Source organism: Sapajus apella, unplaced genomic scaffold, assembly GCF_009761245.1.
Source record: "Sapajus apella isolate SASKATOON/1434 unplaced genomic scaffold, GSC_monkey_1.0 scaffold42, whole genome shotgun sequence".
Lineage (NCBI taxonomy): Eukaryota > Metazoa > Chordata > Mammalia > Primates > Cebidae > Sapajus > Sapajus apella.
This window is the reverse complement of record NW_022436982.1, coordinates 17069005-17087726: the sequence shown is the minus strand read 5'-3', so window position 1 is coordinate 17087726 and position 18722 is coordinate 17069005. Positions and strand designations below refer to the sequence as shown.

The 18722-nt window shown below is 37.3% G+C and overlaps 1 protein-coding gene across 8 annotated transcripts in view; it reads right to left on the bottom strand.

Annotated features, from left to right (window-relative positions):
• BNC2 (basonuclin 2) overlaps nt 1-18722 on the bottom strand; it is a 452901-nt gene that overhangs the window by 156125 nt on the left and 278054 nt on the right. For 7 of the 8 annotated variants that reach the window (XM_032300129.1, XM_032300132.1, XM_032300125.1 and 4 more), the window contains one exon: nt 8243-8345. In XM_032300129.1, coding sequence (XP_032156020.1) covers nt 8243-8345 — 103 coding nt within the window. Of the gene's footprint in view, nt 1-8242; nt 8346-11699; nt 12602-18722 lie in introns of those variants that run through there. The other variant, XM_032300130.1, reaches the window with a different exon arrangement.

Below are 18722 nucleotides of genomic sequence, written 5' to 3'. Positions count from 1 at the left end.
TAAGAGAGAAACCGGATACTATCATTAATATTGATGTTTAATATTATTTCATTGACTTAGTAATAACAATACCAGCTCCTAAAACTGTTCTGTCAGAATACTGGGCTAATCCTAGTTTTTCATTTAATCCTCTCTCAAAATGAATCTGTGATATTTAGATATTTGCTATTATTATCAGAATTTCTACATTAAAAAAACTGTGTCTTAGAGAAGGCATTACCAACAAAAGGCAGAGAAGGGATTTGACCACTGGTCCCACCACACCGAAATTTTAATCACCTAAACTTTGCTAAAACATGTCTATCATGTCCTCAGTGTTGAACTCTTACTTTTGTAGGAATTTAGCAATAACAAAGACTAACATTTATTAAGTGTTTACCATGTACAAGGCATCTGGAGTATCTCAACTCATCTTAACACTGGGAACTAGGAGCTCATCATTCACATTTCACAGATGACAGAAGAGAAAAATTATACAGTTGGCAAGGTTCTACCTACAGTAGGTGATAGAGCTGCAAAGTGAATGTAAACAGTTTCATTCAAGAAAAACATTCTTACCTACTTTGTACATTGCCTCCCATTCATTCACCTGAAGGTTTTTTATATCCTGGGGATAGAGCTGTGTGTGTTTCACTCTCAACACCTTCCCAAGAAACTACTTGCCGGCAGACCAGCAGAGACTACACTTGAGGCCAGGTCTTGCCAGCCTCACCTTATCACCTTATGTTCCATCTGAATAAAATAGAGCTAGGAAAAAAAAAATCTGGGGAGCTATTAGGCAGACAGCCCAGCACTTTAAAGGGGAGGCACTGTTTGTGCTATGTTTAAAGAAAATTTAAGAGTTCAAAGCACCATCCGAAAGGTGGGCAGGCTGAGAAACAAATCAAAAGCTGCTCAGGGACACAATAAGAAAATAGTTACTGCCATTAATCAAGCACCAAACCTTTGCATTTGTCAGGATGTCCTCCCTTTAGAGCTTATCAGCAGTGATCAGGGAGTAAAGGAGAGAAGCAGAAAAGGGCACGGTGCCCTCAGGTCAAGCCCAGAAAAGGCTCCTGTGCCAGGCAGGAAAATGGCCTTGTGTTTGCTCTCTAAAAGGAAAAAAAAAAAAAAAGTCCAAGGACTTTGCTTATGGAGAGACCAGAATCCAGCTGCCTCACCAAAACTAGGAGGCTCGTTTCCCTAACCAAAAGAAAATTTTGCAGCTAGGCAAAGTCAGGTTTCAGTATTTACAATCTGGAAAAACTAAGTCTACTAGAAAGACAAATTCTTTAAGCAGATAACTGTATCAGCTCCCAGTTTTTCCAAACTAGTGCATCAAGGGAAGAAGACTATTATAGTGTTTCTATCCTCGTGTTTCTGAACAAAGCCCCAGAAACATCTTCCCAAAGGTTCAAGTTCTCATTTTACCACTGCTAAGCTAGCATGTACTCCCCTTCCCCCGAGGACTCAAATTAGTACCTGTGCTACTGTTCACCAAACCCTAAACACCGCTTTGGAAAAAATTTCCACGAAAGAAAATGTTGTTTTTGTTGGGATAGTCTCCAAGCCAGGGCTTTCTGGGAACATTTTCTTCCTTTGTCAGAGGAAACTTAGTTGTTTTCATTTTCCTCTCTTTATCTTGACACATTTACAAATTATCATATGGACACTGTTGTGGAGTCACTCAGAATGAGCACGATATCACAGAAATGTCATGCTTTATTCTTATGATAAAGGACTTTCTATTTGGAGTAGGAAGGAGAGGAGACTAGGGGAGAAAAGAAATTGGCAAGGCAAGGTTACTATTGGACTATTTTAGTTATGCTAGGTTTGGGGCTCAAGTCAGGGAGAATATTAGAGAGTTAACAGTTGAGAACAAATGATTTTCACAGATATTTAGACAATTTATAAGAACATAGACTGGGATAAACAATAAAGACATGTGACCTTTCATTGGACAAAAATAAAAAATTACTTGTTTTCATCTGCCTTGCTTGTGAATCCCTACAAAGTACCATGCCTCCAAAAAACTTGAGGAATTTGTAAATAAAATACTGAGAGCTCATGATTCTAAATGTAGGACTGATGTAATCAAAAGCTTTTTGATTATAGGATGCTCATGAGCAACATCCCTGATTTAGGATTTATGTAAATTGAGTCAGAATAAGGTTTTCTTTTAGGTATGGACTTGCCAGGTTTAGCAAATAAATATACAGGACTCTCACCTCAATTTGCATGGTAATATCTGTATTTAAAAATCATTTATTGTTTATTGCTATTCAGATTTAATGAAAAATTTGGTATTTTCTGTTGGGGTGAGGGTCTCTATAAATACCCCTGGGTATTTATACGACAGACCCCTGGGTCTGATACGACATATCAAGTACAAGTTCAAAATTCAAATTCAACGATGCTGAGAAAAAAAAAATTACATCCAGTGAATTACAAAAAAAGAAAGGTTTGAAATTAATGGGTTATGTGCATATTAAGTCTTACAGTACATTAAATCATAAGGCTGGTTGGTATATGACACTAAATTAACTTTATGCTTCTCATCATTTCCTGTGGTGAAGAATTGAAGGCTACCTGGCACAATACTTCATGTATGAGATATGTTTAACAAATATCTACTGACGGATGATCTGGATGATGCAGACCGGGTCTGCTCACTTTACGTTAAAAAAATCTGAGAAGTTTGGATGAAATATAGGCAGGAAAAAAGCTGGCTTAATTAGTAAATAATTAAAGTAATAATGTAAAACTATCTTTTCCTCGAATGAACTGCATGCAGTAAAAGGAAATCACATTTACAGAACATAATAAAGGAAAGGTTTCAAAATTCCAGTGCAACAAGCATTCTTGCAGGCAGACCTAGGCCAAAGGAAATAACACTGGTATTCATTCAGATCTCTTAGAAGTGAATGAAAATTCTGGCATTCATGCAGCTTGGTAAAATGGCATATCCTTTCATTTAAAGTCAAAGTTAAAAAAAAGAAAGAAAATAACTTGCACAGAGAAAGCTACTGTGGGTGCATTAAGCTATAAAATGTAATTTTTATTCATCAAGTCTCATATTCTTGCCAAATGCTCACCTCACATACCTAGGAAACAGTGGAATTGGTTTTTAATTTTTTTTTCCCCAAAAAAGAGATAGTCTTAACAAATGAGCTTCATCAGAAGTAAAAGTTACTGATTTAGTTTTTTAAAAAAAATTCTAAATGAATTACCTTTCTAAAATCTGCCCACCTCTTTTATCAAACAGACAAATCAAATATACACCATCATGGCATAAAAACAATTTTCTAGTTATATTAGATTATCATTAAATATTTCCTAAAATCCCTTAGAATTTAGTTTACTGTCTTTCTTATTTTTACTATTTTATTTGCCTTCATCTTAATGGTTTAGAAATAAAGTCTTCATCTGAACTATGGACAGTAAAACTAATTTGCAATAAAACAATAAAAATGGGTCCATGCAGCAGTCCTCAGCCTTTACATAATGCCTCCTGTTTTTCATAAAGACAGCAAACTTCTATTGGTAATGCTTCTCGTTATAAGCAGATATTCTTCAAGGAAGAATAGTTAAGTAGGACTCACTTCCACCTGTACCCAATGCTGGGTGTATTCTAGTAGTACCAGCTAATTTTTAAGATTCTGTAAAATAATTGGCTGACGTCTCAATTCTGTGAATAGTCAAATTACTTCTCTAGAGTGGAGGCAAATGGTTAAAAGGGGAAAAAAAATTACATCACCAGAAAAGGGAACCCATTACTGCTCTTATCCTGATATCTCAATCTTATTTTGCCACTTTTGAATCAAAAAGAGTTGAACTTCCAGAAAACTGTTGTTGTTGTTGTTGTTTTTCAAGCCACACTCAGATCATTTGAGGTGAAGAAGGAAAAACACAGAGAAGACAAAGCGAATAAGGGAAAGCAAAAAATATATATTACTTACAGTATTTCAGTGAATTAAGTGGCAGTAAGCTGGAGTCCTTTTACAGAGACAACAAAATTAGAAACCCTGAGCCATTTCTGGCCCACCAACTAAGTTATTACAGAGTAGGTACGGCCATCTTTTACAAAAAAAAAAAAAAAAAAAGTTTAAGTAAAGTTAAATTTAGTAAGCCCTGCTTTCTATTATCAGAGTGAAAGAGCTAAGATTCCTTAATGTGGGGCAGGGTGGTGGTAATGTAGGAAATCCTTTATTAATTTAGTGGGAAATGCCTACTGATATTCAGAACTGCTGAGATTCCTTTCCCCCTTAATTCAATAATGCTAAGGATTTTAAGGAAATATTTTGTGAAAAGTAACACAGCCCTCTTAGTACCAATAATTTCAAAACCCAGCAATATAATGAATTAATCACTCTTTATTTTTTATTTATTTATTTTTGAGACAGACTCTCACTGTGTCACCCAGACTGGAATGCGGTAGCATGATCTCAGCTCACTACAGCCTCGACCTCCTGGGCTCAATCACACCCCGACCCCCAGCCCGCTGCCACTGCCTCCAAAGTAACTGGGATTGTGGGTGCATGCAACCACACCAGGCTAGTTTTTGTACTTTTTCTAGAGACAAGATTTTTGCCATGTTATCCAGGTTGGTCTTGAACTCCTGGGCTCAAACGATCCACCTGCCTCATCCTCACAAAGTGCTGGGATTACAGGTATGACACACCATGCCTGGCCTTTAATATTTTTTTAACACATTTCTAAAGATTTCTGTAAAGTAGCTAATTTCAAAAACTCAAGCAGGTTTAAGAAGCAATCTGTAAGTCAACAGAGTGTGTGTTTATGTGTGTGTACACATATAGAGACACACATATGTGCATATATATGGTATATAATGGGCCATGAAATCCAACATCTTGGGAACAAGCTGAAATTGCTATTAACAAGGGGAAAAATAGGAGGATATTAATTCAAGAAAGGAGGTCAACAAATTTCTAAAAATTCTTCATTTTAAAGAGAATACATGATTTTGGCATTTGGTTATTTTTTAGCAGCAGATATTAACATTTTTTTTTATTGACACAATAACAGGTAGAATGAATTCGGCACTACCATGAAACCATTCCAGGCAATGTATCTTGGTAGTCTTGTTGCTGTTTCATGCATTTTCAGAGGAAAATCACACACTACAAAACCCAACTCACTTCCTCCTTGCCCCACACACAGGACACTGCATGGTATAAGGCAGCCAGAAAGAATGCTGTGTTTCACCTCTGAGCAGAAGTAATTGGAGACATGATTTCAGGGTTTCTGTGCAGAGGGAGGGAATGAAGCAATTAGTTGTAATGCTAGGGGCAAAAAGAGTGGGTGCTCTCATCCCAATGCCAACTCCAAGGCTAGAGGCCAACCCCTCACAGCTTTATTTGCCCTCTTGAATGGGGAGAGTGTGGGATTCGCATGCCTGGGTGTATGTATTTTGAGCTGTATACAGATACCTCCCTGTTGTGGGAAAAGACAGGTCAAGGTGATAATTGTTAAGGGAAAGAATGAGAATTCATTTTGCTAAGGCCTGAGAAACACGAAAATTAATATCCCAGAAACCTAGAATTTTTAATGATACAGTAGGAAAAGCACAGTCTGGTGTAACAGAAACATCCTATTCAGCTTGGGTGAAAAATGACATTCTTCAGAAAGTCTTTGAAACAATCACTGGCCAGGAATAATTTATGTTGTTCAAGAAGCAAAAAACATTGCTTTTCCCTTTACACTGCTAACGTAATATGTACATGGACACTGATAGATAAAACAAACTCTGGTGACACCCTTAACTTTTATACTTACAGGCTACCACAGTAGATAGATAATGACAATACATGATGGCTTTGGCCAAAATGAGAGTCAATGAATGAAATGCCCTTTGTTTAATGACTGGCCTCCCCTTTAGTGCTCATCTATGGTCCATTTTACTTTTAACATGTATTATTTAGAAAGGCTTCAATATTTTCTCTTTACTTTTCAAAATATGACTGTAAAATAGGTACTATTAATCCTATTTTACAGACAAGAAAACTGAAGTCCAAAGATATTAACATGTCATAAAGTGGCAGAGCCAGGATTTCACCTCAGAACAGTCTACATCCATACTGCCTCCAATGCTCTTAGATTCTTGATGGGTTTAGTACATAAGCTCTATACCTATTACCTAGCAAAATCAGTAATTCTTCAGAGAAAAAAGGATATTTTGGAAATGTTATGGTTTGCTTAACTGTGTTCCCCCAAAATTCCTAAGTTGAAATCATAACCCCTACTATCTCAGAATGTGATTATTTTTAAATATAGGGTCTTTAAAGAGGTGATTAAGTTAAAATGAGACCCTTAAGGTGGGCCCTAATCAATCTGACCGGTGTCCTTAGAAGAGGAAATTTGGATGCACAAGACGACACCAGGGGCTGGGCACAGTGATTCACACCTGTAATCCCAGCACTCTGGGAGGCCGAGGTAGGCGGATCACAAGGTCAGGAGTTCGAGACCATCCTGGCCAACCTGGTGAAATCCCGTCTCTACTAAAAATATAAAACGTAGCCAGGCATGGTGGCACATGCCTATAATCCCAGATACTGAGAAGGCTGAGGAAGGAGAATTGCTCAAACCCAGGAGGTGGAGGTTGCAGATACCAGGGCATTCACCCACAGAAAAGAGACCATGTGAGGGTAGCCATCTACAAACCAGGAGAGGCCTCAGAATGAAACCAGCCCTGCCAACACTTTGATCTTGGAATTCTAGCCTCCAGAGCTTGGAGGATATAAATTTCTGCTGTCTAAGCAACCCAGACTGTAGTATTTGTTATGGCAGCCCTAGCAAACCAATACAGGAAGAGAGACAAAATCATTTAATGTAATATCATAGAGACTGCAGAAGTAACAGCAGCTCATCTGTTGTTCAAGACTGGATTGAGAATTCTTACTGATTTGGGCCTTGCTGTTAATAAGGCAGGAAAGCATTTCATCTCTGGGGACATGAAGGATTACAGGACCACATACTCCTTCCCAGGTATTCTTCAGGCTACTCTCTCACACACAGAAACATGACTGAAACGTCCCCGCAACTCCATCACACACGCCCTCACTAGCAAGGTACATGATATATTAAAAGCATTTCAAGGCATGGCCCAGTGTTGTTACCTCAGATCTTGGTAGAATAACATGACATTTATAAAAATACAACCCACTGGATGTTTGGCACTGCTTGGGAATGAAGAATATGTCCACTTAAGAGCCAATACCCAGGGCTCTCAAAAAAATCTCAAGCCAGGATTTCTTTTTATAAACACTATCTATCTTTTTAAATTCTACAGTCTGGGTGGTGGGGAAAAAAATCTGCTTATTTCTAAGTCTCCTTTTGCTTAAACAGAATAAACATAAACCATACGCAAGAATATGCTGAATGCTCAGTCAAGGCACATTGACAGAACGGCTCTGTGCACCTAGCAAAAAGCCTCGACACTCACATCCTTTGCATGGGGTCTCCCCACCCCAGCACACACCTACACAGAGCTCACACTCTACCTATGTCAACTACCTCCAATCCCCACGCACACTGAAAGGGAACATTTACAGGTTAAATTTTCAGATACCAGCCAGATAATGTTCACTCTCTCATCCACCTTAGACCATACAACATTTAACATCTAGAAGGATAAACTCAGCCCCTAGCACATATGACAAGGGTGGGCAGTCATCGAGGAGTTCTCAAGCAAGGAGGATTTGTCAGCTTCCCTCTGAGGTCCAGGACCTGAAAAGCCAACTGTGGTATGTTTGAGTTTCCATCAGGCCTGGTGCTTGCTGGCTGCGCCTATGTTCAGTAAGAACCCCACAGCCCAAATGTCCTATAAACATCTCGGCCTTCTGCTGAGAGCTCTTGCCTAGCACTGCTTTTTGGAGCTGAGAATATTCTGTTTGTGAGCCACAAGCTGAATCTTAACTAACACTTGGAGCACAGCTGACCTCTCTCTCTTCTCCAGGCCAGTGACTGCTCTAACACACACACACACACACACACACACACACACACACACACACACACACACTCCAGTGACTGCTCTAACACACACACACGCACTCCAGTGACTGCTCTAAACACACACACACACACACACACACACGCATTCCAGTGACTGCTCTAACACACACACACACACATTCCAGTGACTGCTCAACACACACACACACACACACACACACACACACACACACACACACACACACGGGAACATAATAAGAATGGGAAGAAAAGCCCAGATTTTCCTCACCATGTGCCACCCAGCCATGTTTACACTGATCACAAGTCCTCAGGTTAATCTTCCCTGGCTGAAAACATTCACACGTGCAGTTTACCAGTGTGCAACGGATGGCCTGAAAAATAAAGAAGGAAAAAAAGATCAGCATCTGTTCAAAGATACTATACTCTTTTCACCATTTTAATAAATAATGCCCACTTCCATTTTTAAAGCCTTTATGATGGTAGGGGCCTAGATAATTTTAAAAATAAATTTAGATATCACCAAAATCTCTTACAAAAACAGGTAAATAAAACAAACAGAGCTCATTTGCTAATATAATGTTTTAGGCCATTCATAGTAACCTTTAAGTTAGAAAATTTGAATAAAAATAAAGGCTTACATATTCTGTAAGATATTGGATTTATAACATCACAAATCCAAAAGAGAAAAAAGCAGATTGCTGCTAATATATATTTCCACTTAAACTTATCCACTTGTCAATAAAGCAAAAAATACATTGTAACAAATTAATATTCAAGTGAAATGTTCGTGAAATAAAAATATGGCACACAAATATTATTATTAGAATATTACTTTTCTTCTGCTGAATTTCAATTAAATGTTGTGCTGAACTTTCAAATATATTTTAAAGACACTCCTGTGCTCTGTAAGACCTGATGTATTTCTGTTACTGTTTATCACATCCCAATTCTTTGAGTATTTTTTCTTTATTAATTCTTTTTTCGTTCCTGTTTTGAAAAATACAAAACAAGCCTCCTATTTCAACAGTGACATAAGAAAGTTTAAATTTTGGTTTTAGATCCGACATGAAACAAAAAATTATTTATGTGAACATTTTATATCTGGAATAGTACAACTGTATTGTAGAAAGCCGAAAAACACACTGAAAATCTTTCATTTCCTTATAACTACTTTAAAAAAACCATCTCACCAGTTAATATTATAAAGTGAATCCATAGTTAAATTAGCATAAATGGAGTATAACTTTTTATGAATAAAAATCTATGTTTAAGAATTGTGCTGAAGCTGACCTATGCTCTCAGACTACGGTTAATAAATTTATCTCATACAGTTAATTCTAATTTTCATGGAAATTCTGAAGACAGAAGGGATTTAGTCTGATCATTTGCAGATTAACAATCTACTGTAACTACTTGAACTGCCAGGAAAAGATCTCTCTGCAGATTTAGATGCAATCAATGATTACTGATTCTGGGGTGGAGGGGTGGGCATGGGGATATCCGAAACTGCAGCTCTGTGCCTGAAAGCCATGCTCACTTAACAGCTCCAGATGCTCATATTTCTGGAACCATTTGGATTTTTATATAAACTGTCTCATTTGTAACAGGCAGTATTTTAGATATTGTTAACGTGATTGGGACAAATTCCATTTACAGAGAATAAGACTGAGCAGGCTTCTACCATTCCCTGTGCTTTGGATCAGGCAAGTGTAAAGTACTTCTCTCCAATTAATTAACATTAAATCTATGGACTCCTATTTGGTTTCAGATGTTGGAGTCCTCACTGTAGACTCAGTTCATACTTTACCCGCATCCTTAATGTGTGCTTCTATTTAACACTAGGGAAATATTTAATTGTATAATCTCCCTGATATTTAAGAATCTCTCTTCCACATATGGTCCAATTGCAACTAGGCTGTAAACTTTGTTGTATGTAGAAGTGATTAAAGAAATTTGTAGACTATAAGGAGAAATATTTCTTCCAGTCCCAGCTACTCGGGAGGCTGAAGCAGGAGAGTAGTTTGAACCCAGGAGGCGGAGGTTGCAATGAGCTGAGATCGCATCACTGCACTCCAGCCTGGGTGACAGGGCGAGACTCTGTCTCGAGAAAAAAAAGTTCTTATTTCAATTTCAATAATTTATTGACTGAGAAATACCAGAACATCCCAAGCTAGAAACAGTTTATTTAAATACATGTTCATTAGTTCATGAACTTACAACTACATTGTACTGCGACCAAAATAAAAAGAGCTTCGAGGACAGCATTTCCACTAAAAACAAGGAACTTTACAAATTATCTAATTATAAATTCAGATATGGGAACTGTTTTAATGTCAAATGAAATGCAATAATAAACGCTTTCATAAATGCTTAAATGCTTTTTAAAAAATACCTCTGTTTTACCAAAATCAAGGTAGGGCCAATAAAATGAGATGATATTTCAAGGACAGTTAATATAAACTCCAGCATACAAGACATAAATACTTAAATCATTAATTTGATAATATTTATTTTATAAAAATATCCTAATTTTGTATTGTCTTTAAAGCATACTTTCATCAACTTTAATTACAGCCATATTCAAGACCAGAGCAAATTAAGAGACTGTGTATTTGTTTTATTTTTATGTCTATTTATTTTTTTTACTGGTTGAATCATTCATTCACTTACTCTGAACTAGCTTATGTTCAAATATTTTGTCTTACTAAATAACTTTATACATCTGGTCATTTAGGAATTCAACTTTTTAGATCATCATTTCTTTTTACAAATTCTATTCTTTTTGTACCTAAACATACAAACACTGGAGCACCTCAACTCCTTTTGTATATAAACACTTAAGCACTAGAATATCCATTTTGTATTTCTATGAATTCCAGAAGGTCTATTTGTTTTAAATTCAGATTTATATAGACTACAGTTGTCCCTTAAGGGAATTATATGTATTTAAACAATATGGTCTAAATAAATATTTTGAGTAAGAGACTATTGTGGCTTCAAAGGAAATTTTATTCTAAATAACATTTTTGAAACAGCATAAAACTTTGACATACTATTTATTCACAACAAAAAAGAACCAATGTGATCACTGGCCAACTCACCCACATGCAAAAACATAAATTATCATAAAACTATCAAAGCCAGTTAAACATCAAAATGTATGTGCATTACAAGGAGACAGTCGGGAAGAGTCAAAATAAAGACTATTTCATTCTTGTGAGCATGTTCACTGCTGCCTCCATTCAGCTAATGTCTGAGTGCCTCCAACCCTCTTCTGGGCACTCGGGACAAGACCAAGCTGCATGTGTTACATTCTGTGAACTATACACTTTGAAAATGCAGGTATGCAGAAAAGAGCAAACTGTCAGACTGTTCCCACCTATCTACGCAGAGATTAGTATTCGGGTCTGGGTAAAGTAGGCCTGCAGTACCCAGCCTAACAAAGGTGCCAGGGTGCCCTGTAACTCTTTCCTCAATTTCCGTTATTAGAAACTGTCTACTCTTTTCTTCATACCTGCATTTTCAAAGTTTGTAGTTCACAGAATGCACCACATACAGCTTGGTCTTGGTCTGAGTGTGCAAAAGAGGGTTGGAGGCACTCAGACATGGGCTGAAAGGAGGCAGCAGTGAACATGCTCAGCATACTCCACAAGAACAATCATAACAACAACCATAAATTTTCTTAAGTCTGCAAGCTACTAAAAGTAATTATTCCTTCTGCTTACCTTTACCATTGACTTCCTGAAAGAGAAATCCATGCACCCAGCAACAAGTGCTTCCACTTCCTCACCACCACCTACATTTTAACTCCACAATCTGGGTTCTGCCCTACACGTGCCTGAAACTCTCTCTGAGAGGCAATGTTCTCATCCCATCTGGTCCTTTTTTCTAGTCTCCTTGTCCTCCCAGACTTTGATGCAGCTTGCAGCACTAACTCTCCTTCATTCCTGGGCTGTAGAGACTGATTATCCTAGTTTTTCTGGCAGCAACTACTCTCTCCTCTCTCTCTCTCTCTCTCTCTCTCCACTGTAAATAAATACAGGTGTTTCCCATGGCCAAGCTCTTCATTCTTTAATTTGGCAATTTCATGCCCTCCTACAGCTTCAAATAGCATCACTAAGCAAAAACCATCACTTTGGAGCCAGGCACTGCCTCTTAAGTGGTGGGAAGTGGATAGCCGTGTCCCTGTGCTCAAGGATTTGATAGTTTGGGATTACGGGGCAGTGGGTTTAGAGGAGAGACCCTAACCAAGAACATAAAGGAAACCCTTACATAGACTGAAGAACGATTCCTCCTCATTATTCCTGTCCTTTCCTCTACCAAACCTCAGGATTTTAATTTATTTACAATAGTAAATTATTACCTGTTATAATTAATAATAGCTAGATTTATTGAATATGTGCCATTTTCCAGACATTGTGCTACAGAGTTTACAAACATAAGCCTTCTTAGTTCTCAGGAAATAGCATAAAGTTGTTACTATCATTACTTTTATTTCACAGAGAGGAAACTGAGGTAGAGATAATTTACCATGTTACCTAAAGTCACTCAACTAGCAAAGTCACAGATCTAGAAATCAGAACCAGCTCTCCAGCCCACTGACTAGGAATCGTCTCACCCCCGCCCTCCTCCAGAGACGGAGTCTAGCTCTGTCACCCACGCCGTAGTACAGTGATGAGATCATGGCTCATTGCAGCCTCGACCTTTCAGGTTCAAGCAATCCTCCCACCTCAGCCTCCCGAGTAGCTGGGACTACAGGCATGCACATCATGTCGAGCTAAGAATCTTGAGTTACGATTCCATTCACAGTCATGGGCACAGTTTTCACTGATATTCTGCCTTCCTACAGAACTTATCTATCCCTTCCTTTCTTGTCTTCTACTCTTACTGTTACTACCATAATTCCGAAAGTTTTTTTTCTAGACGATTCAAACTGTCCCCTAATTAACTTTCACATTTCTCTTCTCTCCCCACCTCTAAGAACATTCTGTCTTTTAAGAGATCCACACGGTTGATCATTTTGTATTACATTTGCTTGACTGAGGTTATTTTCACCCTCTTGTCAGATTCTGCCTACTAGAGTAAAAACAGTGGCTGTCCATCCTCCTTGGTTAGACACAGCGGACTCCTCTGTTATCCAAATTCTCAATGCCTATTTCTCTAATACCATGCTCTGGACCCGCTTAAATTGTTAACTCCTACCCATTCTTCAGATTTCAAGTATTACTCATTCCCTAAGGCCGCTTCCCTGTCTCCTATTCAAGACTAGTTCCCCATTAGACTTCTGTGTCATAATGGATCTGTCAGAGTACTTAGTACAGGTTGTGAATATTATATTTATTTGTGTGATTATCTGATATGGGTCTGTTTTCCCCTCTAGAATTTAAGTTCCATGAAGGGAGGGACAGACATGTCTGTTGGGCTTTCAGAGTATACTGGCAAATAACAGATGCTCAAAAGGCAATCCAAAAATACATGATTCTCTGAGCCCATTTCCTCATCTGTAAAATGATAGTAACAATGACACTACAACAGCGGCAAAACACTCAAATGAAATAATGAACATAAAGTAAGTGTTAACCTGTCTGGCAACAGGAAAAGCTCAATAAATGACAATCATTAATGGGCACAAGAAAGTTTCCACATATTATATTTAAATGATTGTTTTATCTCTTATGATTCTTCCCAACGTATTGTTTTACTCCAACACCTTGCAAATTGCTTAACACATATTTAGTCTTAATAAATAAATGAACACTTTGACATACATAATACCATATTACTCATACTATAATCCTCTAAGGTAGGCACACAGATTATTATTTCTGTTTTACTATTACGGTTCAGAAACGTTTATGTGTTTTACATGGCTCTTAAATCATCTAGTGGTGGAGAAGACAAATCTCCCAATTATGACTCAGTTTATTTTCATTACCTATAGAAAACTGAAGAAAACTTACAATAAAAATAAGTAAATTATAAATATTCATATTCAAAAGTACATCTAAAATATATAAAACAGAATAATTTAGTAAAAAATTAATCAATGTTTGGTAACACTTTTATATCTGAATATTAAATAAAAGTACATCTGAAAGTATTTTGAATGAGTTCCAAAGCTCAAACACAGAGGATAGGTTCTTTTATCACTAAAGCTGAGGTCTCTTTAGCTTTACAATACTTATAGTTGGTTTGAACTCTGCAAGTTTATGTGAATTGAACACCAATCTTCTCATCAAATAATATTTCTCAGGAAAGCACAAATTGTTTCAGTTAATATATAGGGTACTTCACAAAAGAACTATACACAAGGCTAATTAATAAAACTCCTATTAGCTATTTTTTGTTTGGGAACACTTACCCTAGTTATCTGACACAAAATTTTAAAAGGCAAAATACAGCCTTTCAGGCAAACAGAAACATAAAACACATATTCCGAAGGACCAATCACAATAAGAGTGGAAAAAACTGATTTCCTTTCTGGGCTTTGGTGTTCCACACACACACAAAACCAAAAAAGCTATTCACAAGGAGCTCCCTTCATGTGTCCATCAACCTTGGCTAATCTCCTATATAAACTAAAAAAAAAAAAAATTCTTTTATTTTTGAGACAGGATCTTGCTCTGTCACCCATGCTGGAGTGCACTGGCATAATGATGGTTCACTGCAACCTCTTCCTCTTGGGCTCAAGCGATCCTCCCTACCTCAGCCTCCCAAGTAGCTGGGACTACTGGTACATGCCACCACATCTGGCTAATGTTTGCATTTTTAGTAGAGATGGGGTTTCACCATGTTGACCAGATTGGTCTCGAACTCCTAAGCTCAAGCGATTTGCCTACCTCAACCTCCCAAAGTGCTGGGATTACAGGCATGAGTCACTGCGCCTGGCATAAAAACCTTTTTAACTATTCTTTCCCCTTTTTAATTTCTGGAGAGTATAGCAAGATTTACAATATGAATTATGAAATTTTAAATATTTTAAAATGCTTAATACTTAAATACATGGCCTACATTAATATTAATTTATAGAAAAAGCTAATCATTAATTTAAGTATCCACTCAGGTTTAGTGGCTTAAGCCTGTAATCCCAGCACTTTGGGAGGCCGAGGCAGGAGGATGGCTTTAGCCCAGGTGTTTGAGACCAGCCTGGTCAACAGGGCAAAGCCCCATCTCTACAAAAAATACAAAAATTAGCCAGGTACGTACAGTGGTAAAAGAAAATGCATCACAATAATTAATAAAAGGCTCTAATGGCAGAGGAAAAAGAATTTTTTCTTTTTCTTTTTGAGACAGAGTTTTGCTCTTGCTGCCCAGGCTAGAGTGCAATGGCATGATCTCAGCTCACTGCAACCTCCGCCTCCCAGGTTCAAAAGATTCTCCTGCCTCAGCCTCCTGAGTAGCTGGGATTTTAGGTGCCCACCATCATGGCCAACTAGTTCTGATATTTTTACTAAAGATAGGGTGTCACCACGTTGGCCAGGCTGTTCTCAAACCCTTGACCTCAGGTGATCACCCGCCTATGCCTCCCACAGTGCTGGGATTACATGCATGAACCACTGTGGCTGGCTTAAAAAAGAACATTTGTTCTTCGAATACATTTCTATCCTAGCTGGGAATAGTGGCTCATGCCTGTAATCCCAGCAATCTGGGAGGTCGAAGCGAGCAGATAGCTTCAGCCAAAGAGTTTGAGACCAGCCTGGACAACATGGTGAAATCTTATCTCTATAAAAATACAAAAAATTAGCCAGGCATGGTAGCATGTGCCTGTGGTCCTAGCTACTCGGGAGGCTGAGGTCGGAGGATTGCTTGAGCCTCTGAGATCAAGGATGTAGTAAGCCATGATCACACCATTGCACTCCCAGCCTGGGTGAAAGAGTGAGACCTTCCTCTCTCTCTCTCTCTCTCTCTCTCTCTCTCTCTCTCTCACACACACACACACACACACACGACTTCTACCCTAGTAGAGGAAAATGTGGAATAGCAAATTATCTGTAATAAATCTGAAAGCGAATTATTCCAAGTTTGCCATAGCATACATTGCAATAAACAAAATAATGGCTTGCAAGCATTGTAGACGTAGACAGTGATCTTGTAAACAAGATAAAAAAGATGAAAAAAGCACTTTTATATAAGTCCTGTATGATATACTAAGACAGTACTGTACTTCACACTGCCACCAAGACTCTAAAGACCTCACTTGACACTAATGGTGACTAAGTCAGCAAATATCTCCCGGTATAATTTTCAGGACAGTTTTTCCCTCCTGTTTTCATATGCTAATATGTAAAACTAACTGACTTGAATCTATATAACACTGCCTTGGTAGAAGAAATCAACTTTCTAACTGTCCAAGTCACAATGCAGCTTGAGTGAAAAAATTCTGCATTTTTTTTTTTTTTTGCACAGTGGACAATTAGTAGGCTTACTTAAGACCAGCATGAACTGCATGACTGCATGTGAATTTCATTTGTACTTGATTACAAAATTCATCTATGATGAATATAAACGAATATCCACCTGTTGTACTGAAGAGTTTTGCAACCAAGTATCAAAAGGAAACAAGAAGATGTTGAGTCAGAAAGACATAGAACATGGGTCAAAGATCTACAGTTTTAAACATCCCACAAAAAAGCTTTATTAACAACCTAAAAAGTCTAACTAATTCTGACCACGGGCTATTAATATAAATCTATAGTTTTAGTAAGGTGGTTATGTTTTCTGCATTTATACAAAGAAATATATAAATCTGAGTTTGAATGAACAATGCACATAGAATTTACGTGCTATGATTATCAGTGATTACAAAGCTAATTATAAATGTTAAGGGTCCACACAAGCATGTTAAAGCGCAGTGTAAATGTCACTGCTCCTAATGTAATAGTAACAGTAGCAAATAAGAAACAATAAGGTTATTCTGTCTCCTTAAAAAAAAAGTCTATTTAAATATTCATATAATGGAAAATTATACCTAAAAGTATGTCTCTTATTTGATGGTAAAAACTAGAAAATCAAAAAGTAACCATTCAAAACAGGTCCTTACATTTGTCTAATTGTTTTTAATGTCATGCAAGCTGGTAAAAAATGATCATTTTGTTGTACTTCATGTGTTCTGAAATTTCTTGGTGTCTCTTCAACAAAAAACAGATTATGAAAAATTCAGATTAGATCTTATGACTGAGAAAGGAGATTCACAAGAGCATGGGTTTGTTGGACTCCCTAAAAGGCCAGGTGCCATTGGTTGAAACTGCAGGCAACATGGTAAAAGACCAAAAGCTGGGCAATTTAAAGATGATTAAACTAAAAAAAAACTTGAGAAAAATGTTATAGCCAAAGAAATATATAATCTTCACAATAAACACATCCAAAATAATGGAAAGGGAGTCACTGGGAAAAGTTGACCTTTGAACATCAATTGATGTAAAAAATCAGGAGATTTAAAATCTCATTTCATAAAACACTATCCCTCCATCAACTGACAAATGGATAAACAAAATTCAGTATATTAATATAATGAAATTTTATTTGGCCATAAAAAGGAATGAACCACGGATACATACTGCAACGTGAATGAACACAAAAAGCACTAAGCTAAGTTGCAGGAGCCAGTCATAAAAGACCAAATATTATTATTCCATTCAGATGAAATGCTGAGAAGAGGGAAATCTGCAAAGATAAAAAGTAGTTTAGTAGCTGTCTTAGGGAGGATGGGGCTTAGAGTGACAGCTAAAGGGCATGGAGTTTCTTTTTGAGGTGATAAAAATGTTCCAAAAATGACTATGGTGGTAACTGCACCTAACCATAAATATACTAAAATACAGTGAGTATTTTAAATGGGTAGAATGTATGGTAAGTGAATATATCTCAATAAAGCTGTTTAAAACAGGAAAAGGGTGGGAGGAATCCCACTGTCCCACCTTCTTTCTTTCAGTGGTGTTAAAACCAGCTAATCCCATAATATATCATTCTCCAACAGACGTAATGCAGTGTTATCTTTTGCCCATTAGGTCTTCAATACACAAATGCTAAGTGGGTTAATACACGGATAGTGAACAAAGACATATTATTGCTGCTTGTATTCGAAAATATTTTCTACTCTGAAATTATTAAAACCTTATATATCCATTTAAACATCCACTGCTATTTTTCTATCAGGAAACTCCAGTACATATTTCAAACATTTGAAGGGCAAAAAAGCAAAAACAAAAACAAAATGTCTCAGTTATGATGCTGAAAAATACTATTATCAAAGTAAAAAAACTCTAAGATAATTTGTTAAAAATTGACAATGGTGAATTCTGTCATGTATATGACCAAAAAACAATCCTCAGTTTACTGTGGTGAAAAAATTATTTCAGCAAAAGTCAAGAAACAAATCTGGCTTAGGGGGAGCAAGCAAAGAAAGAAAACCATAAACTTCTGGGCATATGTTTATATACGAGTGTAAATGTTTCTATGACTGTGTGGATATATAAATACAAATAGGGAGAAAGGGATACACACAGGCATATAAATTTTCCCAGACACAGATCCAATGAGCATCTGTAGTCATTACCTACTATCACAACCTACTATCACAACCTACTATCAATCGATATTAGAAAGACCCCATTTAAATAATTTAGAAGTTCAGAGTAAAAATCAACAGCGGGATATAGCCAATTATATAAGGAAAATACCATGCTCCTATGGCATCAAAGCATATGCAAGCTTTGGAGAGAGGGAGGGAAGCGGGGGGGGGGGGGGGGGGG